Consider the following 23,208-nt stretch of genomic DNA (forward strand, 5'->3'; position numbering starts at 1 on the left):
CCTTAATCCGTTCGGCCCATACCTCAAAAAAAGCACTTATATCTTTATGCAAATGAGCCTCTAGGTGCTATGCAGGCGTTTTTCCAGCACCTAGAGGCTCCGTCTACCTTGCAGTTTGCCGCCCATCGCCTCGCTCCAGCACGCCCATCTCTTACCGTATTCGATCCTCCCCCTGCTTCAGCCTTCAGAAATCCCGCGCCTGCGCCGTTCGTCGCGGCATTCGGAGGCATTCGGCACAGGCGCAGTCAATGTCTGACCGCTCCGTGCTCAGACATTTCCACTGCGCCTGCGCCGATGTCATCGGCGCAGGCGCAGTGGAAATGTCTGAGCACGGAGCGGTCAGACATTGACTGCGCCTGCGCCGAATGCCGCGACGAACGGCGCAGGCGCGAGATTTCGGAAGGCAGAAGCAGGGGGAGGATCGAATAGAGTTGAAGATGGGCGTGCTGGAGCGAGGCGCTGGGCGGCAAACTGCAAGGTAGACGGAGCCTCTAGGTGCTGGAAAAACGCCTGCATAGCACCTAGAGGCTCATTTGCATAAAGATATAAGTGCTTTTTTTGAGGTATGGGCCGAACGGATTAAGGTAATAATTAGCTTGTAAGCTACATCAGACACTAGCGGATCGCTAGTGTCTGATCACCAAATATGTGATATGCAAGTGGTAGAAACCCTTTAAAGGCAATGAATATCCATTATAATTAGAATAAGTAGATATAACTGTTTACACTTATGGAAAAGCACAACAAATCCCTCTTCATTACAATGTAATCCAAGAGAGAAGTTTACCTACATTGGAATGTCAAAAAGGGCTTTTCATTCGGATTCCTCAGAGACATTAGTTCTTGTTTAAACTTTTCGTTACTCTTATGAAGATTAATGAATGAGTCAATAACTTTGAGTGTAAGTTGGTGTTCTCCACAACGGAATATAGGTCCGATAAATGTTGCTTCTGATTTTCCATCTCTGTATGAATACTAATCAGGTTCCTTTTCAGTGAACCGATAGAATGTCTTAATAGAGATGGAATTAACAGCTGATACACTGGTGGCAATGACAGTGCCCACTACGCCAAATATTATGGCGGCCACAACTGCAGAAATGAACCGCTTTGGTCGTCGACTTGTTGAAAACTGATCCCTGGTCAGGGTTTTTCTTGTCAGTTCCAGGATCTGTGTAATCCTTTCTTGGGAATAGCCGATGTGCATTTGATACCACATCTTTATCTCCGGCGACAAAATCTCAGAAATGTTGAACTGTCTTTCAATGAAGGCGCGTGGCTCCAAACTGACGTAGATCTTTTGGGATAGAACCTTCTTATTCGTCAAGATGTGTCCCGTGATATCCTGCAGCATGATCCCAGATGAGGGGCCTGATACAGCGATCGGCTCGGCATGGAACCCCTTCCCCAAGATCAGGATGATGTAGATACCGGCAACAACCCTCGATGCCATCTTGCGCCTGTAATATATTGTATGACAAATATAAGCACATACATCTTCCACTTTTTTTTTTATATCACTCCTGCAAGAAGATAGTTCATACTACCATACATCTTTGATTTGGCATAGTTTCTTTTCTTGAACAGAGCAAGTAAAGAGATAATTAGTTACAGAGGAAAATACATGAGGATAGGTTAGTACATTTGTATGTTCATACTATACCAATCCCGGGTTTCCATCTTTAGCTAAAACCGTGATATCTCTTTACTCCTCATCATCCAGCAATCCTTCCATTTGGCGAAGTTGTGAGCTAGGATGACAAACACGTAATTGATTAATATGCACCCATTTCTCTATAAATTCACCCCCTTAAAAATTTTGATCTTGTATACCACAGGTGACAATTTGTCAATGACGACATAGGGTCCCTTCCAGGAAGGCAGGAACTTCCTTTCCTTTACCTGTTCCCGGGGCGAAGTTATAGAGATAAACCTGATCGGAAATCTGGTACTATTTTTGAGCAGTCTTCAGATCATAGTAGGTTTTGGCGCTTACGGCTGCTTTCTCCAGATTCTTCTGGGCAAATACAAAAGCATGCTGAAGGTGCTTGCGTAGATTCTCCATGTATTGGTGAGCTGTTTAGGCATTTATCAAATTGTGGTCTGTTGTCCGGTAGAGTAAATGCTGGAGTAACACCATGTTCCTGCCTGTGATCATTTCGAAGGGAGAAAGTTTGGTTGCCGCTCTTGGGGTGGCCCTGATGGCCATGAGAATCAAAGGCAACTTCATATCCAAGTCCTTACCAGATTAATTGACAAATTTCTTTTAAATGTTGACAATGGTTTGGTTGTAGAGTTCTACTCCACCACTAGAGGCTGGCCGATAAGCTATATGTAGCTTCCTTTTTACCCCCAGTATCTCCCACATTTTTGTCATCACCTCACTAGTGAAATGACTTCCGCAATCAGATTCGATGCGTTGGGGAAGACCAAACCTGGAAAACTAGTGGTTAATAAGTAGAGACGCGCACACACTTGAACTGCATGTCTTGCAAGGCAAACATTCCACCCATTTTGTGAACAAACAAGTCCTGGTTAACATGTATCTGTTGCCTTTTGATGAAGTTGTTACTGGTCCAATAAAGTCAATTTATAGATGTCTGACCATGGCATGGACATCCCCCTTTTCATCAGCGGTGCCCGATGAGTGGGTGCTTGTGGCTGGAATTCAGGACAGATTAAACATCCTTGACAATATGTGCGAATGTCTTGCAACATATGAGGCCAGTAAGCCTAATCCCATAATAATTAATACATTAACTTCTCACCTCGATGACCAGCCGTTGGGGCGTCATGGGCGTGTTGTAACATCAAACCTCGGTATGCCGTGGGTACCACCCATTGTGAGATACCATTCTTCGAGGTTCTTACCAACAATCCATCCTGTAACGAGAATTGGGACTTACCCTTCATCAAAATTCGTAACTTTTGACTCGCGATGATATCCTCACTAGGGGAATCTTGGCTCCATTGCGCCACATTGGCTTTGGCCTCCTTTTGGGCCTGTCTTCTTGTCATTGCATCCACTTGGATAGTTCCCATGAGGTCATCAACGTCCAAGACTTCACCATTAATGGCTGCTTGTTTGGCAAGGGAATCTGCCAAATCATTCCTTTCCCTTCCTGGTAACCATCTCGTCGATCCTAAAAAACATGTTACCATGCTTGACAGGTTTGTTGTTATTTTTTACCATATTAGACCTTTTCCATCCAGGGAAGTATTCCACAAAGCTACTGCGAATATAATTAGAATCTGTGATTATAACAAACTCTTTAAGACCAGATTGGATATCCATTTGTACGGCTTTATACACAGCAGTAAGCTCTGTGGCCTGGCTACTTTTGGAACCAATTTTGTATCCGACGGACACGTCTGGGAATATGTTATTCCACACGTCTCTGATACCTGCAACCAATTCAGTTCCTATAGCGGTATGGAAAGAACAGCTGTCAACATATGCACATGGTAATGATTTGCAGTACTCTTCTTCATAAGACTTGTATGGAAATGAAGATTGTTCTTCCAGGAAATCATTTTTTGGTGATTCACCTTTGTCCTGTATTGGAACAATCGTGAAGTTCAGCTAATCCTTGAGCAACTGGATTCTTGTTATTTTGTTTGTACCTGATTTCCAATGGCCCTCCCATTAAGGACATCGTCCAGGCGGTCATCCTGCTGTTTGATAAATTCCCATCCTTGATTCTATCACTCTGCAAATATTGCAGGGGTTGGTGTGCAGTTTCCACAATGATCTTTTTGCCCTGGATAAAACTCCTGAAATATTGCAAAGCTCACACAGATGACAGTAATTATTTTTCACAGTCATTGAACTTTACCTCAATCGGTGACGAGGACTTGCTGGCATAGGCGATGATCTTGTTCAGGTTCTCCTGTTTTTGGAAAAGGACCGCACTCGCACTTTTGTCGGTGAAGCCTGTTTCAATGTAAAAAGGTTTTCCACCTTCTGGATAGGCAAGGCATAGGGCCTGGATAAGTCTCCATTCTTATTTTATACTCCTTCAGCAACTGCAAAACAAGTTTTGTAACCTCAGCATAGTTATCTATGAACTTACGTGAATAGTTCATCATGCCCAGGAAGGATCTCAAATCCCTGGTATTTGTAGGTGACTTTGTGTTGATCACTGCTTCCGATTTTTTTCTTCTGTGGGTTAATTCCATCTGCAGTGATTTTGTGACCTAGGAAATTAACCTTGGTACGACACCACTGACCCTTCTGTAAAGAAAGTTTCACACCTGCTTTTCTAAGTTGGGTTAGTACATGCCTCAGTTCCGCAATATGCTCCTCAAAAGTCATGCTTTTGATTAGGATGTCATCCACATAGGATAAGGTACCTTCAGTGGCATCAGGCATTGCCTTATGCATGAACACAGCAAACTCATGAACCGCATTTATGTATCCGAAAGGTAATCTGGTCCATGCATATTGTTGCTTTCCAAATGTAAAGGCCAGTTTGTATTGATCCCTCTCGTCCACTTTAATTGTCTAATATCCTTGTGCACAATCCAGAGCAGTGAAAATTGGTCAATATACAGCACGGGCCATCCGGACATGTATACACGTTAGGGCCGAACAGAGATTAAATTGACCATTGGGTTTGAGAATCTCAAGTATAGGATGGTTGAACGAGCTGTGCACTGGACGGATGATCCCCGCTTCTCCAAGTTTTTGATAATTTCCGATAGCGACTCGTAAGCTGCCTGCGGAAGTCGTTACTGTTTAACATATACAGGGGGTGCATTGGGATCCGTCTGGATTCTTGCAACGTATAGGTCAGTTTCCCCACAGTCGTAAGAATCCTTAGCAAACATCCTGGAACTCTGCGAAGAGCCTCTTTAGCTGTTGACGCCCTGACTCCTCGGAACATGCATCAGCTATAGAGATTCGCTCTTCCACCCGTTCCTGAAATTCCGGAAAGATCTCATATTGACTTAATTTGTAAGCTTCTTCAAGCTCACTAGTTAAATCGTTGTGTGCATTGCGTACCTTCTCTTTCCTTGATGGCATGACTCGTACTCCTCATCGATCTCATGGTTGAAAACCAGTGATGATTCTTCTATGTGGCATGTACCTTCTTCAGGACTGAAAGGATAAACGGTGGATATTGAATAACCTCTCAGGTGTTGAGGAAAAATTTTGTTCCACTACCTGCTCTTCTGTCAAGTATTCATCAGGAATAAGTCCAATGACCTAATTTTGGAAACCAAAAGTATAATGCTCCGAGTCCTTAGCTAGACCAATTATGGTGTCCTTTTGTAGAGATACTATGGGGAGCCATACTATGAATTGCCATATGCAATGGATCCTGACGGATATTTATCATAGGAGTTGGCTTTACCTTCAGGCCGAGTTGCTGCATCCGGTTGGACAAACGGATCAAAGCATCTGCATTCTTCAGTATTTGTCCCTTATTTACTTGAATGGGAAGAAGAAATGGTGTACAGCCTTCAGAGATTTTAACCTCCTCAACAAATCTGATACTCACGGCATAGGGCATCTGTTGTCCCCATGTCAAGGCTTGCTCTTCATCCTGGAATCCCTCCGGGTTTCCAGGTAATCTGGACCATAGAGTATTGTTGACCAGATCAATCTGCACGGCAAATCGGTGTAGAAGGTCATTATCTATGTATTTCTGGTACCGTGGTTCATTCAACTCGATGAATAAATATTCAGTAGTCTTATCTCCTATGGAAATAGACAATAGGCATTTGGCATCACATTATGACTCTGAATCTGATTCCAGATCATGAACCCATTAGTCCTGTGGAGAGGAAACTTTAATCACTTTAGGATTAGAGACCTGTTTTAAGAAGCTTAGGCTCGTGTAACTGGCTTCGGATTTCAGATCCAGCTTGGCGTATCTCGCCCCGGGCCATATTGTTTACCTGTACAGGAATTAATAAGTCATCATTTAACCTTCTCAATCTGTACCATGGATTGGGTATGCCTGGTCAGGTTCGCAACTTCGTAACTTCCCCCTTTTTTTTAAGATAAATAGTTAATGCATCCCCATCCAGGGTTACCTTTTCAATTCTGTCCTTCTGGGTGGTTATGGTATGAGCCATACCATTGACGGCTTCCTCGGGCTTACCATTTTTCAGGATCGTGACATCCGGCGTTTGATTGTTCCTAAAATGAACTTCAATAGAGTTAAACCTTTCCTCAATCACATGACAACTATGTTGGGGTTGTGCATTGCAAGAATACTTATAGGCAATGGGTGCCTTTACCTGAGTCCAGACGGCTTCATTGATGAAGTCTACTATGGAACTCAATCTTTTCAGGAGGTCGATTCCTATGATCAGCCAATCATAGGGAAGGTCCACAATCGGTGTGGGATGTCTAATTATCTTCTTGCCAATTTTAAATTTTAACCATGCTGTACCTCTTTTTTTTTTTTTTATTGTTATACAAAACACATATAAAATATACAATATATATGCTGTACCTCTTACCTGCAAAGTGTCTCCGCCGACACTTATAAAAGAGCCATCAAACGATTTCAATCTCGGCCTCTTTGCTGTCACATCCAATACCTGCTGGAAATAACTATATGAAAATATATTCGCTTGTGATCCTGTGTCAAGTAAACCCCTGATTAGCCCGATAAGTTCGTTTTGGAGATAAGAATGAAGAAAATATCTTTATTTGACATTTGTTAAGGATTTGACCTTTCTGTGGCGTTGCTACCTGTTGTGAATTCTTGGAATCCGTGCGGCAGGCAGGAGCAGCAGCAGTCCTCACCTTTGGGATCACATCACAACTTACAGACGGCAGCTCGCAACTGGACGCTGAGATAATGGGATCACTCACTGGAGAGAACACATTAGTGCCTGGATCAACATGGTTAGACTGCAAGATAGACACTTAGACATCGCCTCATTGGCCTCAATTTTAGGGTCAAGAACGCTGCAAGGCAAAGTAGGATTAGAAATCGCATTAGATTCTTTTGCAACCATCTCGGTAGCCTTGCACCGGCCTGGGCTCTGACCCCGCCATGTCTGCATTATAGGGCTAAGCTGGGACCTGCAGTTGCCCCTAAAAAAAACTCAGGCTGTTTTCCAGTGGACACCTGGGACATTTTACTAACAATCTCATTTAATTTGGCCACTTGATCAGCCAACTGATCCAATCAATTGTTTGACTTGCGCACAGTTTGGACTTGTGGTGTGCCCTTATTAGAAGTGGGTGCCCTTATTAGAAGGTAGGGGGTTCAGGCCTACTTTCCATCTGTTGTCTGGGCTTGTTATTCCAGCGCCTGTATTCCTGGGGACCCTTATTGTAATATTGGGGACGGTAGTTAGACCTCCCAGCACTGGAGTTATCCCCCTCTGGCCCATTGGGGCTCTGAGATTTTGTTTGCTTGGGTCCTACCTGTTGTCGCTGGGTTTGTTGGACAGGTCCTGTAGATTTCAAATTTGAAGCCAGGGTTTACCATAGCTTCTGCTACGTTTTGTTCTGGGGGACTTTTTATATCTCCCCTCATCTGTAGCATGGCATTCACTGATATTATACAGTGAGTTGGCAGCTGTCACCAACCTGTCCAAGGGAGCTCCGAGATCAAGATCTCTAGCCAAGCGAAGCTTAATTTGCATGGGCATTGCATCATAAAACAGTTGTTTGAACTCCTCAGACTCCCAGTTTGAGGATCTATACGCCAACCCATAGGCATTTTTAAGGAATGTCCGGGGACTCTGATTGGGTCTACATGTGAGTTTATAGAGATCACGTTTTGCAGCAGTCACCGTACGGTAAGGGCCGAATTCTAATTTGACCTTGTGCCAATCCTGAATTCCCCTCTCCCTAAATGAAATAAAGTAGTGGTGATATTTACCATCAAATGCCCATGGTAGGAATTTGATCCTGTCCGCATTAGAATACAATTTTAAAGAATCCATGGTGGACTGGTACAGTTCTAGATGGCAATTTTAGGAGAACCCTTTTTACAGAATTTGGGCACAGTGGCATTTAGAAACGTAATGATAGTCGAGGAGCTCTGATCCTTTTCTGAACATGGAGTATTTTTCTTTCTAGAGACCACCTCAGCATATGTTGGTTGTCTGAAACTCTCATCCCCTTGATGTGCAAACTCCTGCCTGCGTGGTAGGGAAGGGATCACACGCTTTCCCACATCACTGTCACAATCACTCATTCTCCGCTCACTTCCATCAGACCCACTTGGCCTTTTGCGTCGCTAGCACCTAGTAAGGCGGTTACAGCTTGAAACGCCTGACTGAAATGGGTTAAGGCCTCCTCTGTAATCATGCCATAACACTCGGGTGGCTTAGGGTCTCAGATTGCGCTTTAAGAGCACGTGATGATGACATATCTGCATTTTGGGGTGTGAGAATTGGAGGGTCTGGAGATCCCTCATGATCAGACAGATCACCTTGAACATTGACTACAGTTTGGCCTATGTCGTTTGTTTGCTGCAGACTGCTATAACTGATGTGCAGCTCCTCTGCCTCACTTTTTAATTTGTGATGGGCAGTATGGCTGTCATCGAGCTCGCATTTTAAGTCCTCTATCGATGCCTTTGTAGATTCTAATCCTTCTTCCATATGGGATACATATGCTTGCATTTAGTTATATGCACATGTCTACTCTCTGAGAAAATGCTGGCCTCTAATAATGCATACAGAATTGATGGCAACATCTTTAAAGGGAACCTGTCATGTGGATATTTGAATATAATCTAATTATATACAATCGTTAACTACTAACTGGTGTGACAGATGGTTACCTCATAATATACACACAAAGATGCCGCATGCTAATGAGCTGATTGGAGTCCAGCGTGATGTCATTGAGCCCAGCGTTTATTTAATTAACAGCTATAGCCACGCCCCTGCCCACCTGCTGCTGATTCATATGGAAAATAACTGCAGGTAGGCGGGGAGAGTCAGGAGCTCATAAATATTCATGACTCATCATTATCAGCTGGAGCTTTTCAATGCAAGATGTTGGCAGATTAAATGCAATTAAAGAAAGTGACCCAGCATTTTGCTAAGAGAATCAGTCACTTATTTATGTTGCCCTTAGGACACCATAAAACTGGTGACAGGTTCCCTTTAAGAGGTGTTTGTTTTTTACTGGCTGTATTTTATCAAGATAAGTTAGATTTCTCCTGACTGTGCCAAGTGGCGTCCATACATCCACACATTCTCTCTTGGCTTCTGCCTGCAACTCGCTTATCCATGCAGCCACATCATGATCATCAAATTTAAGTGTGAATTGACATATTCCACAACGTTATGGATTAACTGCTCCTTGCTAGATGGACTATCTCCTGTTGCAACATCACTACCGGCTGCACCCATTTTCTTACAACAAAGTTATACACAGATCTATGAATAATCTGGTTAGCCAAGAAAAGTATGGAACGTTTTACTATTTGCACAATTGAAGAATTAACTCTATCTCGGTGGAACCTCCATTTTATGTCAGGGGTATAAAAAGACCAAATACTTTCTATAAAAATAAAAAAATAAACTAATGGATCAAAATAAAAACTATTCAAATGATATTGATCCGTGAGATGGACATAAACATATCCAAGAGTTTGATCGAGGACCTAATTATTTTGTGCAACCATAAAAATAAAAAAAACGTACAATAGTCTATGCAAAATATAGATGATCTATTACACAATAATTTAGCATACAATCAAAAATTATTAAACGTAAATTTCAATAATATACAATGATATGCAATACCCAGAATTCACCACTATGGTGCCAACAAAACACTACTCAACCAACACAAGAATATTATGCAATACGGCTTTAAAATTGTGAGAGATATAAAATCAATTGATTATGCGCAGAAACTCAATCAAGAAAATGACAGATGCGAGCCCTTGCTCTTCCAAAAATGATGACCAATCTCAGATATGGTAGTATTGCAATAAAACTTATAAATTATCGGATATCAAACTAGGGAATATAAAGATTCCCAACAGAGAAGCTCTCTTGTTATCAATATCAGATCTTGTATTCAGTGATATGCATTTTCACTGAATGCCGTTGATATTGATGTAATACGTCCACAATAAGCGTGGTTTGGCTAAGTATCAAGCCAATTAATTTATATCAATACTACATAAAACAAAAATATACGTTACCTAAGGGTCAAGTGATGTGCAGAGTTTTCGGGGCAGTCCGCTTTTAAGAGTTTTTCTGATCCCCCTTTCTTTCTTTGTTTCTCCCTCTTTTATTTGTGTCCCCCTCCTTTTTGTTATGTGGTTTCTTAACCAAAACTTATCAGATGAGCACACCTTACTAGTTTGAAACTTTCCAATCATTGTTGGATAGGCGTGTACATTGATAAGGAATGTGACGTCATAACACCACCCAGAATGACTTTTGCTACTGGTGTAGTGTTACCTACTCATACCTAGGTGGCACTGTTGTATAACCTATAAGCATCATACGATTAATGGTTAACTCATACATGCCTGACATACTCAATACTTCACACATCTGGAGCCTCGTCTCAGAGCTGAGGGACAAACTTTGATACATGAATATATACTTTGAGGAACATCCAGACAATTCTCACACTGTGAAATTCATGTACAGATTAGAAATATAATGAAGCCTCTACTTCTGCAGGTGTTCTGTATCTTCTAATTGTCTAAATGTATAATAGATTGTTACAATTACATTAGCTCTTTGAATGGCGCAGTAATCTTCCCATGAACTTACTTCGGCCTACATGAAAAGCCATACAAAATAGTTAATATAAATTAACATTGCTCTTAAAGGCAATGCATATCCATGATAATTAGAATAAGTAGCTATAACTGTTTACACTTATGGAAAAGCACAACACCCTATGAACAAGCCGCCTTTAAAATCTGCCCATATAACGTACCATACAGACATAAAAATCCTAATTTCTTGGCAGCAGATTGTGCTGTGTAAGCAGGGACCTACTGTCCAGAAAGAATGACCATGTATGAAGAGGAGCAATGGTGGTACTACAGTAATACATGTAGTATGATAAAGAGTGATGGCGGTAGTACAGTAATACACGTATACAATCAGCTTACAATAATGAGATATTACACCCAGAAATTCAATAGTGATAATGATAGATACAAAGCCTTGCTCTGCTCAAACTATGACCAATCTCAGATATCGGGTAGGATTGCTATACAACTTATAAATCATCAGGCCTGATATAGACTAGGGGGAATATACATATTCCAATCGGAGAGTTTATTTGATATCAATATTATATATTTTATTCAGTAATATGCATCTTTACTGAATAGTGATAATATTGATGTAGTACTTTTTAACACTGCACATCCGCAATAAAGCAGGGAGTTGCTAAATATCAAGCCAATTAATTAAATCAATACTACACATAATAAAGTTATACGTTACCCAAGAGTGCAGTTGATATGCAGAGTCTAAGGGAAGTCATTAGGATTTTTCTACTGGGGTTTCTCCTTTCTTTCCTTGTTTTCTGTGTTCTGTGTTTTTTTTCCTTCATGTTTGTTCGGTTTATGATCACAAACTTATCAGTTAGACACACCTTCCTAACTTGGAGTTTTCCAATCATTGTCAGTTAGGCGTGTACATAAGATAATGACTGTGATGTCACTATATCACCCAGAATGCTTTTTAACTGTTGGCGCAATGTTACCTAGTCATACCTAGGTGGCACTATTGCATAAGCTATTAGCATCATTACAAATAAGGGTTAAATGTCCAGGTCTGATTTCATCTTACATTCCATACACATAACATAAGGAATCCTAAATCAGAGCTAAGGGATTATCTTTGACACATACACCAATGAAAGCACAGACGTTTGGGTACCATTTGAGACGTTTCTCAAGCTACCAAATTTATGGTACTGATAAGAATACAATATACCTTGTACTCTCCCAGACGTGTGGATACTTTCACACTTGCTTTAAAGTTTTACGGTATTGAGTTCCGTCCTAGGGGCTCAATACCGGAAAAAAAAAACCTGATCAGTTTTATCCTAATGCATTCTGAATGGGAGCAGTCCTTTTCCAGTATTTGGGCATGCTGCATTTTTCTCTCCGGCCAAAAATTCTGAACATTTGCCAGATCCGGCATTTTTTGCATAGGAATGTATTAGTGCCGGATCCGGCATTAAAATTGCTGCATGCTCAAACCTTTAAAAATTGAAAAAATAAATAAATACCGGATCCGTTTTTCCAGATGGCACCGGAGAGACGGCTACGGTATTGCAATGCATTTGTGAGACTGATCCGGATCCATCTACAAATGGTTCCCATTTGCATACATATTGCCGGATCCGGCAGGCAATTCCGGCGACGGAACTTCCTGCTGGAATCCAGCGACGCAAGTGTGAAAGTACCCTTAAAATAACACCAGTCGTACTAGCAAAGTCTACACTTAACATTCTTCTCACCATGCTTTAGTAGTGTATACGTTCCTAGTGAGAAATATATATGATAACAGACGTCCTTCATAATATTCCACAACACAGTACAATACATATGTCCTATTGTTTATCTTAGTCTAAAACGTAATGTTCATTATACATATAAATATACATTGCAGATTTTCTGCTTCATCAATAGACATTAAACCGTACCAGATGCGTCTAGAGCAGGGGTGCACAACGTTTCCTGGTTGGGGGCCACATTGCCAGACTGAACCAATGACGAGGGCCGAAATTAAAATTTAAAGGTGTATTAACAACTGAAATATTGTACTTATGGCAGATTGAACACACATTATATAACATTAATGTCTACTTACACTTCCAGGACTCCCATCTAATGGGAGAAATACATGAAAAATACATGTGAGCAGCCACAAGACATAGGCATACATGTCTGTTACCAGATGGTTGGGGGCCGCACATAATGGTATCAAGGGCCGCATGTGGCCCCCGGGCCGCAGGTTGTGCACCCCTGGTCTAGAGAATATCCTTATCTCAGTCATAAATCTGTAAGGAGACTAGAATGACTCTTTTCTACAGAGAAGAAATGATATGAACTGTGTTTTCTCCATGAACCTCTTTCGGCCTACTTTAAACTACATACACGATGGGGAATCTAACACAATATGGCCTATTATATATAATCAACCCCTATAATTATGCTATTTAGATGTGAATGTTGTGCACCTATGCAGCTCTCCTCTCTACCGACGTGCAAGCAGATTGCAGGAAGACTGCTCCATCAGGCTGTGTAAGGGGCCCTCTGTAAGGGGCGGATGATAGGGGTTACAGTCATCTTATTGTCTATGTGTTTCCTTAATATAACGGACAGATATTTTTGCCTTAGTGCGATATAACAAGCAGAATGATGGGTACAGGTAAGTGAGATTGCAGGGGGCTCCTGCCATAGCAACGCCCTGACATTCAGCATTGCATTTGCCTTCAACCTAACAGGTTAAAAATCTTTTCGGAGGAAAGTGTCCCATTATTCGGACCTCCTCTGCCGTCCCCACCAGTCTTCTCCGACCACCAGGAATTCAGGGATTTTCTTCTAGTAAAACGTGAGTTTTCCAGCTGCTGTATATAAAATGACCCTCGCAGCCTCCATTCTGACTGTCGCCATTGTGTTTCAGTAATTAATGGTGAGAAGGCGACTCTGGAGACCCCAACTTTTGCTCAGAAGAGGCAGCGCACTCTGGATATGCTGATACGCTCCCTGTACCAGGATCTGATGCCCGACTTGCATAAGGTAATCCTGACTGTTGACAGTTTCCTCGTAGCTGCGCCATCTGTCAGATCAGCGCTCCATCCATCTGCTGCCTGTCACCTGCCAGTGCTGCGGATGTCACTTCCGTCTGTCCTTATGGTGTGTGATAGGAGACTGTGGATCTGAGCTGCACCACTGTAGGATGGTAGTCAGAAGGCTGGAGGGTAACATTACATCCAGGCATCAACCATGGCCCGGCAGCAGGCATCACCACTGTAGCCCCAGTGCTGCGGTCTCGGGGGGGCACGAGTAATCTGCTTTTGTCTGCTGTGTTTCCAGAACATGTTAAACAGAAGATCACTCAGTGACGTTCTGCCAGAATCCCCAAAATCTGCCCGAAAAAAAGAGGAAGCACGGCAGGCAGAGTTTGTCCGCATCGGGCAGGTCAGTGTCTGTGGTGGCTGGAGACCCCTCCGCCATGTAGGGTGTGGCTGAGTCGCCCATGATCGTGTCATTCCCTGTAAATCTGCTCCTTTCCAGGCTCTGAAGCTGAAAATGATCGTACGGGGAGACGCTCCGACCAGCCTGGCATCCACGGGACTGTGCAGAAGAGAGGTAGGAGCCACGAGGATGCACCAGTGGCGGTTGCAGTGATGATCTCTGCGGACATGGACTACATGTCTCCTCTGCTTCTCTCCACAGCCCTGGGAGGCTCAGTGCTTCTGTAATAACTTCTCTCCTGAAGCTGTTGGAGGAGATTCCTGGGGTCCATCCCTCCTGGTCTCCACTGACAGCGGCGTGTTGCTAATAGATGGTGAGCGCTCCTCATATTCTGTCAGACCTGCACTGATGACATCACAGGGGTAGAGCAGTAGGTCACCAGTGTGAGTGTATTATTCATACAGGCTTCCGCCGTGTACCATAGTCAGGGGGTGGACTTGTCTGCTTCCATCTGGCCGGTATAGGTCCGAATACCATTACAGAAAGGTATGTCCTAGTGTAAGGGGGCTTTGCGACAGTAAAACATGGGTGCCACTTTTAGGCTAGCTCTACACAACGATATTTGTCGCGCGACAATAAGTCGCAACTACACTGCACCAATGTTGTGCAACAATTTTTATAATGGTAGTCTATGGTGTTGCACTGCTACATGCGACAGAAAAATTCATCTTGAGTGGATTTTTTGCGACTGTCGCAGCATAGACTAGCATTATAAAAATTGTCGCGACAAAATGTTGCCTGACAAATGTCGTCGTGTAGACCTAGCCTTAGGCCTCTCTCATGGGCTTGGCAGGAACAACTATGCTCAAACCTGATCCTGGGTGGGTAGAGCCTGAACCCCCCGATGCCAGGAGAGACGTGCCACTTATTAGTACCTGGTTAGGGTTAGCCATTGTAAGCTCCAACCACTAAGGAATCTAAATTTTTATATTTTCTTAGTAAATAGAAAATAACACGGTACAAGTATATATTTTATTACCATAGTCTCCAGCTTCCCTCCATTCATACCCTGAATGACCATAACATTAGAACTACTGACCGGTGACAGTGGTGTCCGCCATGAGGGATTCCTCAGACAGCAACTGAACAGCCAGTTGTTCATGAGTCAGAAGCAGGAAAGATGGGGAAGTGTAAGGATGATAGGGACTGTGACCCCTGCCATATTGTAATGTGTAGATGACTGGGTCAGACCATCTCCAGAGCGGCCGGTCTTGTGGGTTTACCCTGGTATGTAGTGGTCATTAGTACCAAAAGTGCTCCAAGTGAGGAGAATTGGTGAACCAAGGACAGGGTCATGTATGGGGTGAAGGCGGCCTGGTCTAACCCCACCAGTGTTTGCGTCACTTACCTGAAGAAGAGATGGCACCGGGTGCACTACAGGAAGACGACGCCTGGGCTGAGAAATCACATTGCATCATGTGGACGGCCAGGTGTGTCAATCACCTGGGGAAGAGATGGCACCAGGTGCCCTATGGGAAGTCGGCGGAAGTGGTGTGATGTTCCAGACAATGTTCTGCTGGCAGCCTTGGGTATTGGCATTATGCAAATGTAAAATGTATTATGTACCTAAGGACTGTACAGGTAAGTATCTTCATGACTGCGGACCCCCTCATACCTGGTCACACTCTAGAAACTCTGCAGGAGTGAGGAAAATTCCTTCCCGACTCCATTCAGGCATCAGAATAACTCCCTGGATCAACGACCCCTCTCTAGTAGCTATAGCCTGTAATATTATTACACTCCAGAAATACATCCAGGACCCTCCTGAACTCGTTTAGTGAACTCACCATTACCACCTCCTCAGGCAGAGAGTGCCATAGTCTCACTGCTGTTACTGTAACGAGTCCATAGTCTCACTGCTCTTACCGTAAAGAATCCATAGTCTCACTGCTCTTACCGTAAAGAGCCCAAAGTCTCACTGCTCTTACAGTATAGAGTCCATAGTCTCACTGCTCTTACAGTATAGAGTCCACAATCTCACTGCTCTTACAGTAAAGAGTCCATAGTCTCACTGCTCTTACAGTAAAGAGTCCATAGTCTCACTGCTCTTACAGTATAGAGTCCATAGTCTCACTGCTCTTACAGTACCCATAGTCTCACCTGCTCCATAGTCTCACTGCTCTTACAGTATAGGTCCATAGTCTCACTGCTCTTACAGTAAAGAGTCCATAGTCCTCACTGCTCTTACAGTATAGAGTCCATGTCTCACTGCTCTTACAGTATAAGAGTCCATAGTCTCACTGCTCTTACCGTATAGAGTCCATAGTCTCACTGCTACAGTACAGTCATAGTCTCACTGTCTCTTACCGTAAAGAGCCAAGTCTCACTGCTCTTACAGTATAGAGTCCATAGTCTCACTGCTCTTACAGTACAGAGTCCATACGTCTCACTGCGCTTACAGTAAAGAGTCCATAGTCTCACTGCTCTTACAGTATAGAGTCATAGTTCTCACTGCTCTTAACAGTAAAGAGTCCATAGTCTCAACTGCTCTTACAGTAAAGAGTCCCATAGTCTCACTGCTCTTACAGTACAGAGTCCATAGTCTCACTGCTCTACAGTAAAGAGTCCATAGTCTCACTGCTCTTACAGTAAAGATGCCATAGTCTCACTGCTCTTACAGTACAGAGTCACATAGTCTCACTGCTCTTACAGTATAGAGTCCATAGTCTCACTGCTCTTACAGTATAGAGTCCATAGTCTCACTGCTCTTACAGTAAAGAGTCCATAGTCTCACTGCTCTTACAGTATAGAGTCCATAGTCTCACTGCTCTTACAGTAAAGAGTCCCATAGTCCACTGCTCTTACAGTATAGAGTCATAGTCTCACTGCTCTTACAGTATAGAGTCCATAGTCTCACTGCTCTTACAGTATCAGAGTCCATAGTCTCACTGCTCTTACAGTAAGATCCATAGTCTCACTGCTCTTACAGTACAGAGTCCACAGTCTCACTGCTCTTACAGTAAGAGTCCATAGTCTCACTGCTCTTACAGTAAAGAGTCCATAGTCTCACTGCTCTTACAGTATAGAGTCCATAGTCTCACTGCTCTTACAGTACAGAGTCCATAGTCTCACTGCTCTTACAGTAAGAGTCCATAGTCTCACTGCTCTTACAGTATAGAGTCCATAGTCTCACTGCTCTTACAGTATAGAGTCCATAGTCTCACTGCTCTTACAGTAAGAGTCCATAGTCTCACTGCTCTTACCGTATAGAGTCCATAGTCTCACTGCTCTTACAGTAAGAGTCCATAGTCTCACTGCTCTTACAGTAAAGAGTCCATAGTCTCACTGCTCTTACAGTATAGAGTCCATAGTCTCACTGCTCTTACAGTAAAGAGTCCATAGTCTCACTGCTCTTACAGTAATAGAGTCCATAGTCTCACTGCTCTTACAGTAAAGAGTCCATAGTCTCACTGCTCTTACAGTAAAGAGTCCATAGTCTCACTGCTCTTACAGTAAAGAGTCCATAGTCTCACTGCTCTTACAGTAATAGAGTCCATAGTCTCACTGCTCTTACAGTATAGAGTCCATAGTCTCACTGCTCTTACAGTAAGAGTCCATAGTCTCACTGCTCTTACAGTAAAGAGTCCATAGTCTCACTGCTCTTACAGTAAGAGTCCATAGTCTCACTGCTCTTACAGTATAGAGTCCATAGTCTCACTGCTCTTACAGTATAGAGTCCATAGTCTCACTGCTCTTACAGTATAGAGTCCATAGTCTCACTGCTCTTACAGTAAAGAGTCCATAGTCTCACTGCTCTTACAGTATAGAGTCCATAGTCTCACTGCTCTTACAGTAAAGAGTCCATAGTCTCACTGCTCTTACAGTATAGAGTCCCATAGTCTCACTGCTCTTACCGTAAAGAGCCCATAGTCTCACATGCTCTTACAGTAAAGAGTCCATAGTCTCACCTGCTCTTACAGTAAAGAGTGCATAGTCTCACTGCTCTTACAGTAAGAGTCCATAGTCTCACTGCTCTTACGTATAGAGTCCATAGTCTCACTGCTCTTACAGTATAGAGTCCATAGTCTCACTGCTCTTACAGTAAAGAGTCCATAGTCTCACTGCTCTTAACGTAAAGAGTCCAAGTCTCACTGCTCTTACCGTATAGAGCCATAGTCTCACTGCTCTTACAGTAAAGAGTCCATAGTCTCACTGCTCTTACAGTACAAGAGTCCATAGTCTCACTGCTCTTACAGTAAAGAGTCCATAGTCTCCTGCTCTTACAGTATAGAGTCCATAGTCCTCACTGCTCTTACAGTATAGAGTCCATAGTCTCACTGCTCTTACAGTATAGAGTCCATAGTCTCACTGCTCTTACAGTACAGAGTCCATAGTCTCACTGCTCTTACAGTAAGAGTCCATAGTCTCACTGCTCTTACAGTATAGAGTCCATAGTCTCACTGCTCTTACAGTATAGAGTCCATAGTCTCACTGCTCTTACAGTATAGAGTCCATAGTCTCACTGCTCTTACAGTATAGAGTCCATAGTCTCACTGCTCTTACAGTATAAGAGTCCATAGTCTCACTGCTCTTACAGTATAGAGTCCATAGTCTCACTGCTCTTACAGTATAAGAGTCCATAGTCTCACTGCTCTTACAGTATAGAGTCCATAGTCTCACTGCTCTTACAGTAAAGAGTCCATAGTCTCACTGCTCTTACAGTATAGAGTCCATAGTCTCACTGCTCTTACAGTAAGAGTCCATAGTCTCACTGCTCTTACAGTATAGAGTCCATAGTCTCACTGCTCTTACAGTAAAGAGTCCATAGTCTCACTGCTCTTACAGTATAGAGTCCATAGTCTCACTGCTCTTACAGTATAGAGTCCATAGTCTCACTGCTCTTACAGTATAGAGTCCATAGTCTCACTGCTCTTACAGTAATAGAGTCCATAGTCTCACTGCTCTTACAGTATAGAGTCCATAGTCTCACTGCTCTTACAGTATAGAGTCCATAGTCTCACTGCTCTTACAGTATAAGAGTCCATAGTCTCACTGCTCTTACAGTAAAGAGTCCATAGTCTCACTGCTCTTACAGTATAGAGTCCATAGTCTCACTGCTCTTACAGTATAGAGTCCATAGTCTCACTGCTCTTACAGTATAGAGTCCATAGTCTCACTGCTCTTACAGTAAAGAGTCCATAGTCTCACTGCTCTTACAGTATAGAGTCCATAGTCTCACTGCTCTTACAGTAAGAGTCCATAGTCTCACTGCTCTTACAGTATAGAGTCCATAGTCTCACTGCTCTTACAGTATAGAGTCCATAGTCTCACTGCTCTTACAGTAAAGAGTCCATAGTCTCACTGCTCTTACAGTATAGAGTCCATAGTCTCACTGCTCTTACAGTATAGAGTCCATAGTCTCACTGCTCTTACAGTAAAGAGTCCATAGTCTCACTGCTCTTACAGTAAAGAGTCCATAGTCTCACTGCTCTTACAGTATAGAGTCCATAGTCTCACTGCTCTTACAGTATAGAGTCCATAGTCTCACTGCTCTTACAGTAAAGAGTCCATAGTCTCACTGCTCTTACAGTAAGTACAGTAAGTCCATAGTCTCACTGCTCTTACAGTATAGAGTCCATAGTCTCACTGCTCTTACAGTATAGAGTCCATAGTCTCACTGCTCTTACAGTATAGAGTCCATAGTCTCACTGCTCTTACAGTAAAGAGTCCATAGTCTCACTGCTCTTACAGTAAAGAGTCCATAGTCTCACTGCTCTTACAGTAAGAGTCCATAGTCTCACTGCTCTTACAGTATAGAGTCCATAGTCTCACTGCTCTTACAGTAAGAGTCCATAGTCTCACTGCTCTTACAGTAAGAGTCCATAGTCTCACTGCTCTTACAGTAAAGAGTCCATAGTCTCACTGCTCTTACAGTATAGAGTCCATAGTCTCACTGCTCTTACAGTATAGAGTCCATAGTCTCACTGCTCTTACAGTATAGAGTCCATAGTCTCACTGCTCTTACAGTAAGAGTCCATAGTCTCACTGCTCTTACAGTATAGAGTCCATAGTCTCACTGCTCTTACAGTATAGAGTCCATAGTCTCACTGCTCTTACAGTATAGAGTCCATAGTCTCACTGCTCTTACAGTATAGAGTCCATAGTCTCACTGCTCTTACAGTATAGAGTCCATAGTCTCACTGCTCTTACAGTATAGAGTCCATAGTCTCACTGCTCTTACAGTATAGAGTCCATAGTCTCACTGCTCTTACAGTATAGAGTCCATAGTCTCACTGCTCTTACAGTATAGAGTCCATAGTCTCACTGCTCTTACAGTATAGAGTCCATAGTCTCACTGCTCTTACAGTATAGAGTCCATAGTCTCACTGCTCTTACAGTATAGAGTCCATAGTCTCACCTGCTCTTACAGTATAGAGTCCATAGTCCTCACTGCTCTTACAGTATAGAGTCCATAGTCTCACTGCTCTTACAGTATAGAGTCCATAGTCTCACTGCTCTTACAGTATAGAGTCCATAGTCTCACTGCTCTTACAGTATAGAGTCCATAGTCTCACTGCTCTTACAGTATAGAGTCCATAGTCTCACTGCTCTTACAGTAAAGAGTCCATAGTCTCACTGCTCTTACAGTAATAGAGTCCATAGTCTCACTGCTCTTACAGTACTAGAGTCCATAGTCTCACTGCTCTTACAGTATAGAGTCCATAGTCCTCACGATGCTCTTACAGTACAGAGTCCATAGTCTCCTGCTTCTACAGCTATAGAGTCCATAGTCTCACTGCTCTTACAGTATAGAGGTCCATTGTCTCATGCTCTTACAGGATAGAGTCCCATAGTCTCACGGCTCTTACAGTATAGAGTCCATAGTCTCACTGCTCTTACAGTACAGGAGTCCCACGTCTCCTGCTCTTACAGTAAAGAGTCCATAGTCTCACTGCTCTTCCAGTAAAGAGTCCTAGTTATCCCACTGCTCTTACAGTATGAGTCCATAGTCTCACTGCTCTTACAGTATAGAGTCCATAGTCTCACTGCTCTTACAGTAAAGAGATCCATAGTCGCACTGCTTCTGTACAGTATAGGTCCATGGTCTCACTGCTCTTACAGTATCGAGTCCATAGTCTCCACTGCTCTTACAGTATAGAGTCCCTAGTCTCACTGCCTGCTTACAGTACAGAGTCCACAGCCCTTCACTGCCTCTTACAGTAAAGAGTCCATAGTCTCCACTGCTCTTACAGTAAAGAGTCCCATAGCTCACTGGATCACTGCTCTTACCGTAAAAAATCCTCTTCTGTGTTTGTGTACAAACCTTTTTTCCTCCAGGCGCAGATGATGTCCACTTGCTACAGTCCTGAGAATAAATAGATGATGGGAGTGATCTCTGTACTGACCCCTGATATATTTATATATATCTCCCCTCAGTCGTCTTTTTTCTAAAGTGAATAACCCTAATTTTAAATAATCTTTCAAGGTCCTGTAGTTGCCCCATTCCAGTTATTACTTTAGTTTCCCTCCTCTGAACCTTCTCCATCTCTGCTATGTCTGCCTTGTTCACAGTCCTCCATCTGTGGTCTGACCAATGATTTGTAAAGTGGCAGGGCTATGTTCTCGACACCGCCATCTATGCCCCTTCTGATGCAAACCCATTATCTTATTGGCCTTGGCAGCAGCTGCCTGACACTGGTTTTTACAGCTTACTTTGCTGTTCACAAAAATTCCTAGGTCCTTTTCCATGTCAGTGTTTTACCATTTAGTATGTACAGTGACTTGCATAATTCCTTCCTATGTGCATAACCTTAGATTTGTCAGTGTTAAACCTCTGCCCAAGCCTCCAATGTATGTGTGTGTGTATATATATATATATATATATATATACACAGTACAGACCAAAGGTTTGGACACACCTTCTCATTCAAAGAGTTTTCTTTATTTTCAGGACTATGACAATTGTAGATTCGCACTGAAGGCATCAAAACTATGAATTATCACATGTGGAATTATATACATAACAAAAAAAGTGTGAAACAACTGAAAATCTGTCATATTCTAGGTTCTTCACAGTAGCCACCTTTTGCTTTGATTACTGCTTTGCACACTCTTGGCATTCTCTTGATGAGCTTCAAGAGGTAGTCACCTGAAATGGTCTTCCAACAGGATTGAAGGAGTTCCCAGAGATGCTTAGCACTTGTTGGCCCTTTTGCCTTCACACTGCGGTCCGGCTCACCCCAAACCATCTTTATTTATAAGGCAAGGAATCCCACTTATTACACCTGACAGGGCACACCTGTGAAGTGAAGACCATTTCAGGTGACTACCTCTTGGAGCTCATCAAGAGAATGCCAAGAGTGTGCAAAGCAGTAATCAAAGCAAAAGGTGGCTACTGTGAAGAACCTAGAATATGACATATTTTCAGTTGTTTCACACTTTTCTGTTATGTATATAATTCCACATGTGATAATTCATAGTTTTGATGCCTTCAGTGTGAATCTACAATTGTCATAGTCATGAAAATACAGAAAACTCTTTGAATGAGAAGGTGTGTCTATATAAAATACTGTCCTCTGTAGTATATAGACAGTAATTATCCTCTGTAGTGTGTGTATATATATATTTCTCGCCCATATTAATTGGGGGACACAGAGACCGTGGGTATAGCTATGTCCTCTAGGAGGCGTTGACACTAGTAAAAGCTGTTAGTTCCTCCCCTGGCAGCTATATTCCCTCCAGCCTGGAGACAGAGCTTCAGTTTTTTTCTAGTGTCAATAGGAGGCAAGACCTCCCTGCTCTGCAGGAATCTCCTGAAGATTTTTTGTTTTAGTTTATTTTTTTCCTTCTTTTTCAGATGGGACAACAGTGGACGCCTCGCCTCCGTGTTCTCCCGGGGTCGAATTGCGCCAGTGCCGGTCATCCGCACTGCTGTCTCCCCCACAGAAGACAAGGTGGACCAGGGCAGCCTCGCTCCCCTGTATTCCGCCAGCCAAGGGGTCACCTAGGTCCGCCAGAGAGAAGACCCTCCCACCATACCGGACTCCTGCCACTCCGGTGCCAGCTGCTGAGGAGGTGACCCTGCTGGA

The 23,208-nt window shown here is 43.0% G+C and overlaps 1 protein-coding gene across 1 annotated transcript in view; it reads left to right on the forward strand.

Moving 5' to 3' along the window:
• LOC122945379 (contactin-associated protein-like 5) overlaps positions 1–23,208 on the forward strand; it is a 346,160-nt gene that overhangs the window by 53,722 nt on the left and 269,230 nt on the right. Inside the window, 6 exon segments of the mRNA XM_044304451.1 lie at positions 13,304–13,349; positions 13,426–13,532; positions 13,605–13,720; positions 14,018–14,122; positions 14,219–14,293; positions 14,381–14,492. Of these exon segments, the coding sequence (XP_044160386.1) occupies positions 13,304–13,349; positions 13,426–13,532; positions 13,605–13,720; positions 14,018–14,122; positions 14,219–14,293; positions 14,381–14,492 (561 nt within the window).

Source organism: Bufo gargarizans, chromosome 8 (assembly GCF_014858855.1).
Source record: "Bufo gargarizans isolate SCDJY-AF-19 chromosome 8, ASM1485885v1, whole genome shotgun sequence".
NCBI classification, from domain to species: Eukaryota; Metazoa; Chordata; class Amphibia; order Anura; family Bufonidae; genus Bufo; species Bufo gargarizans.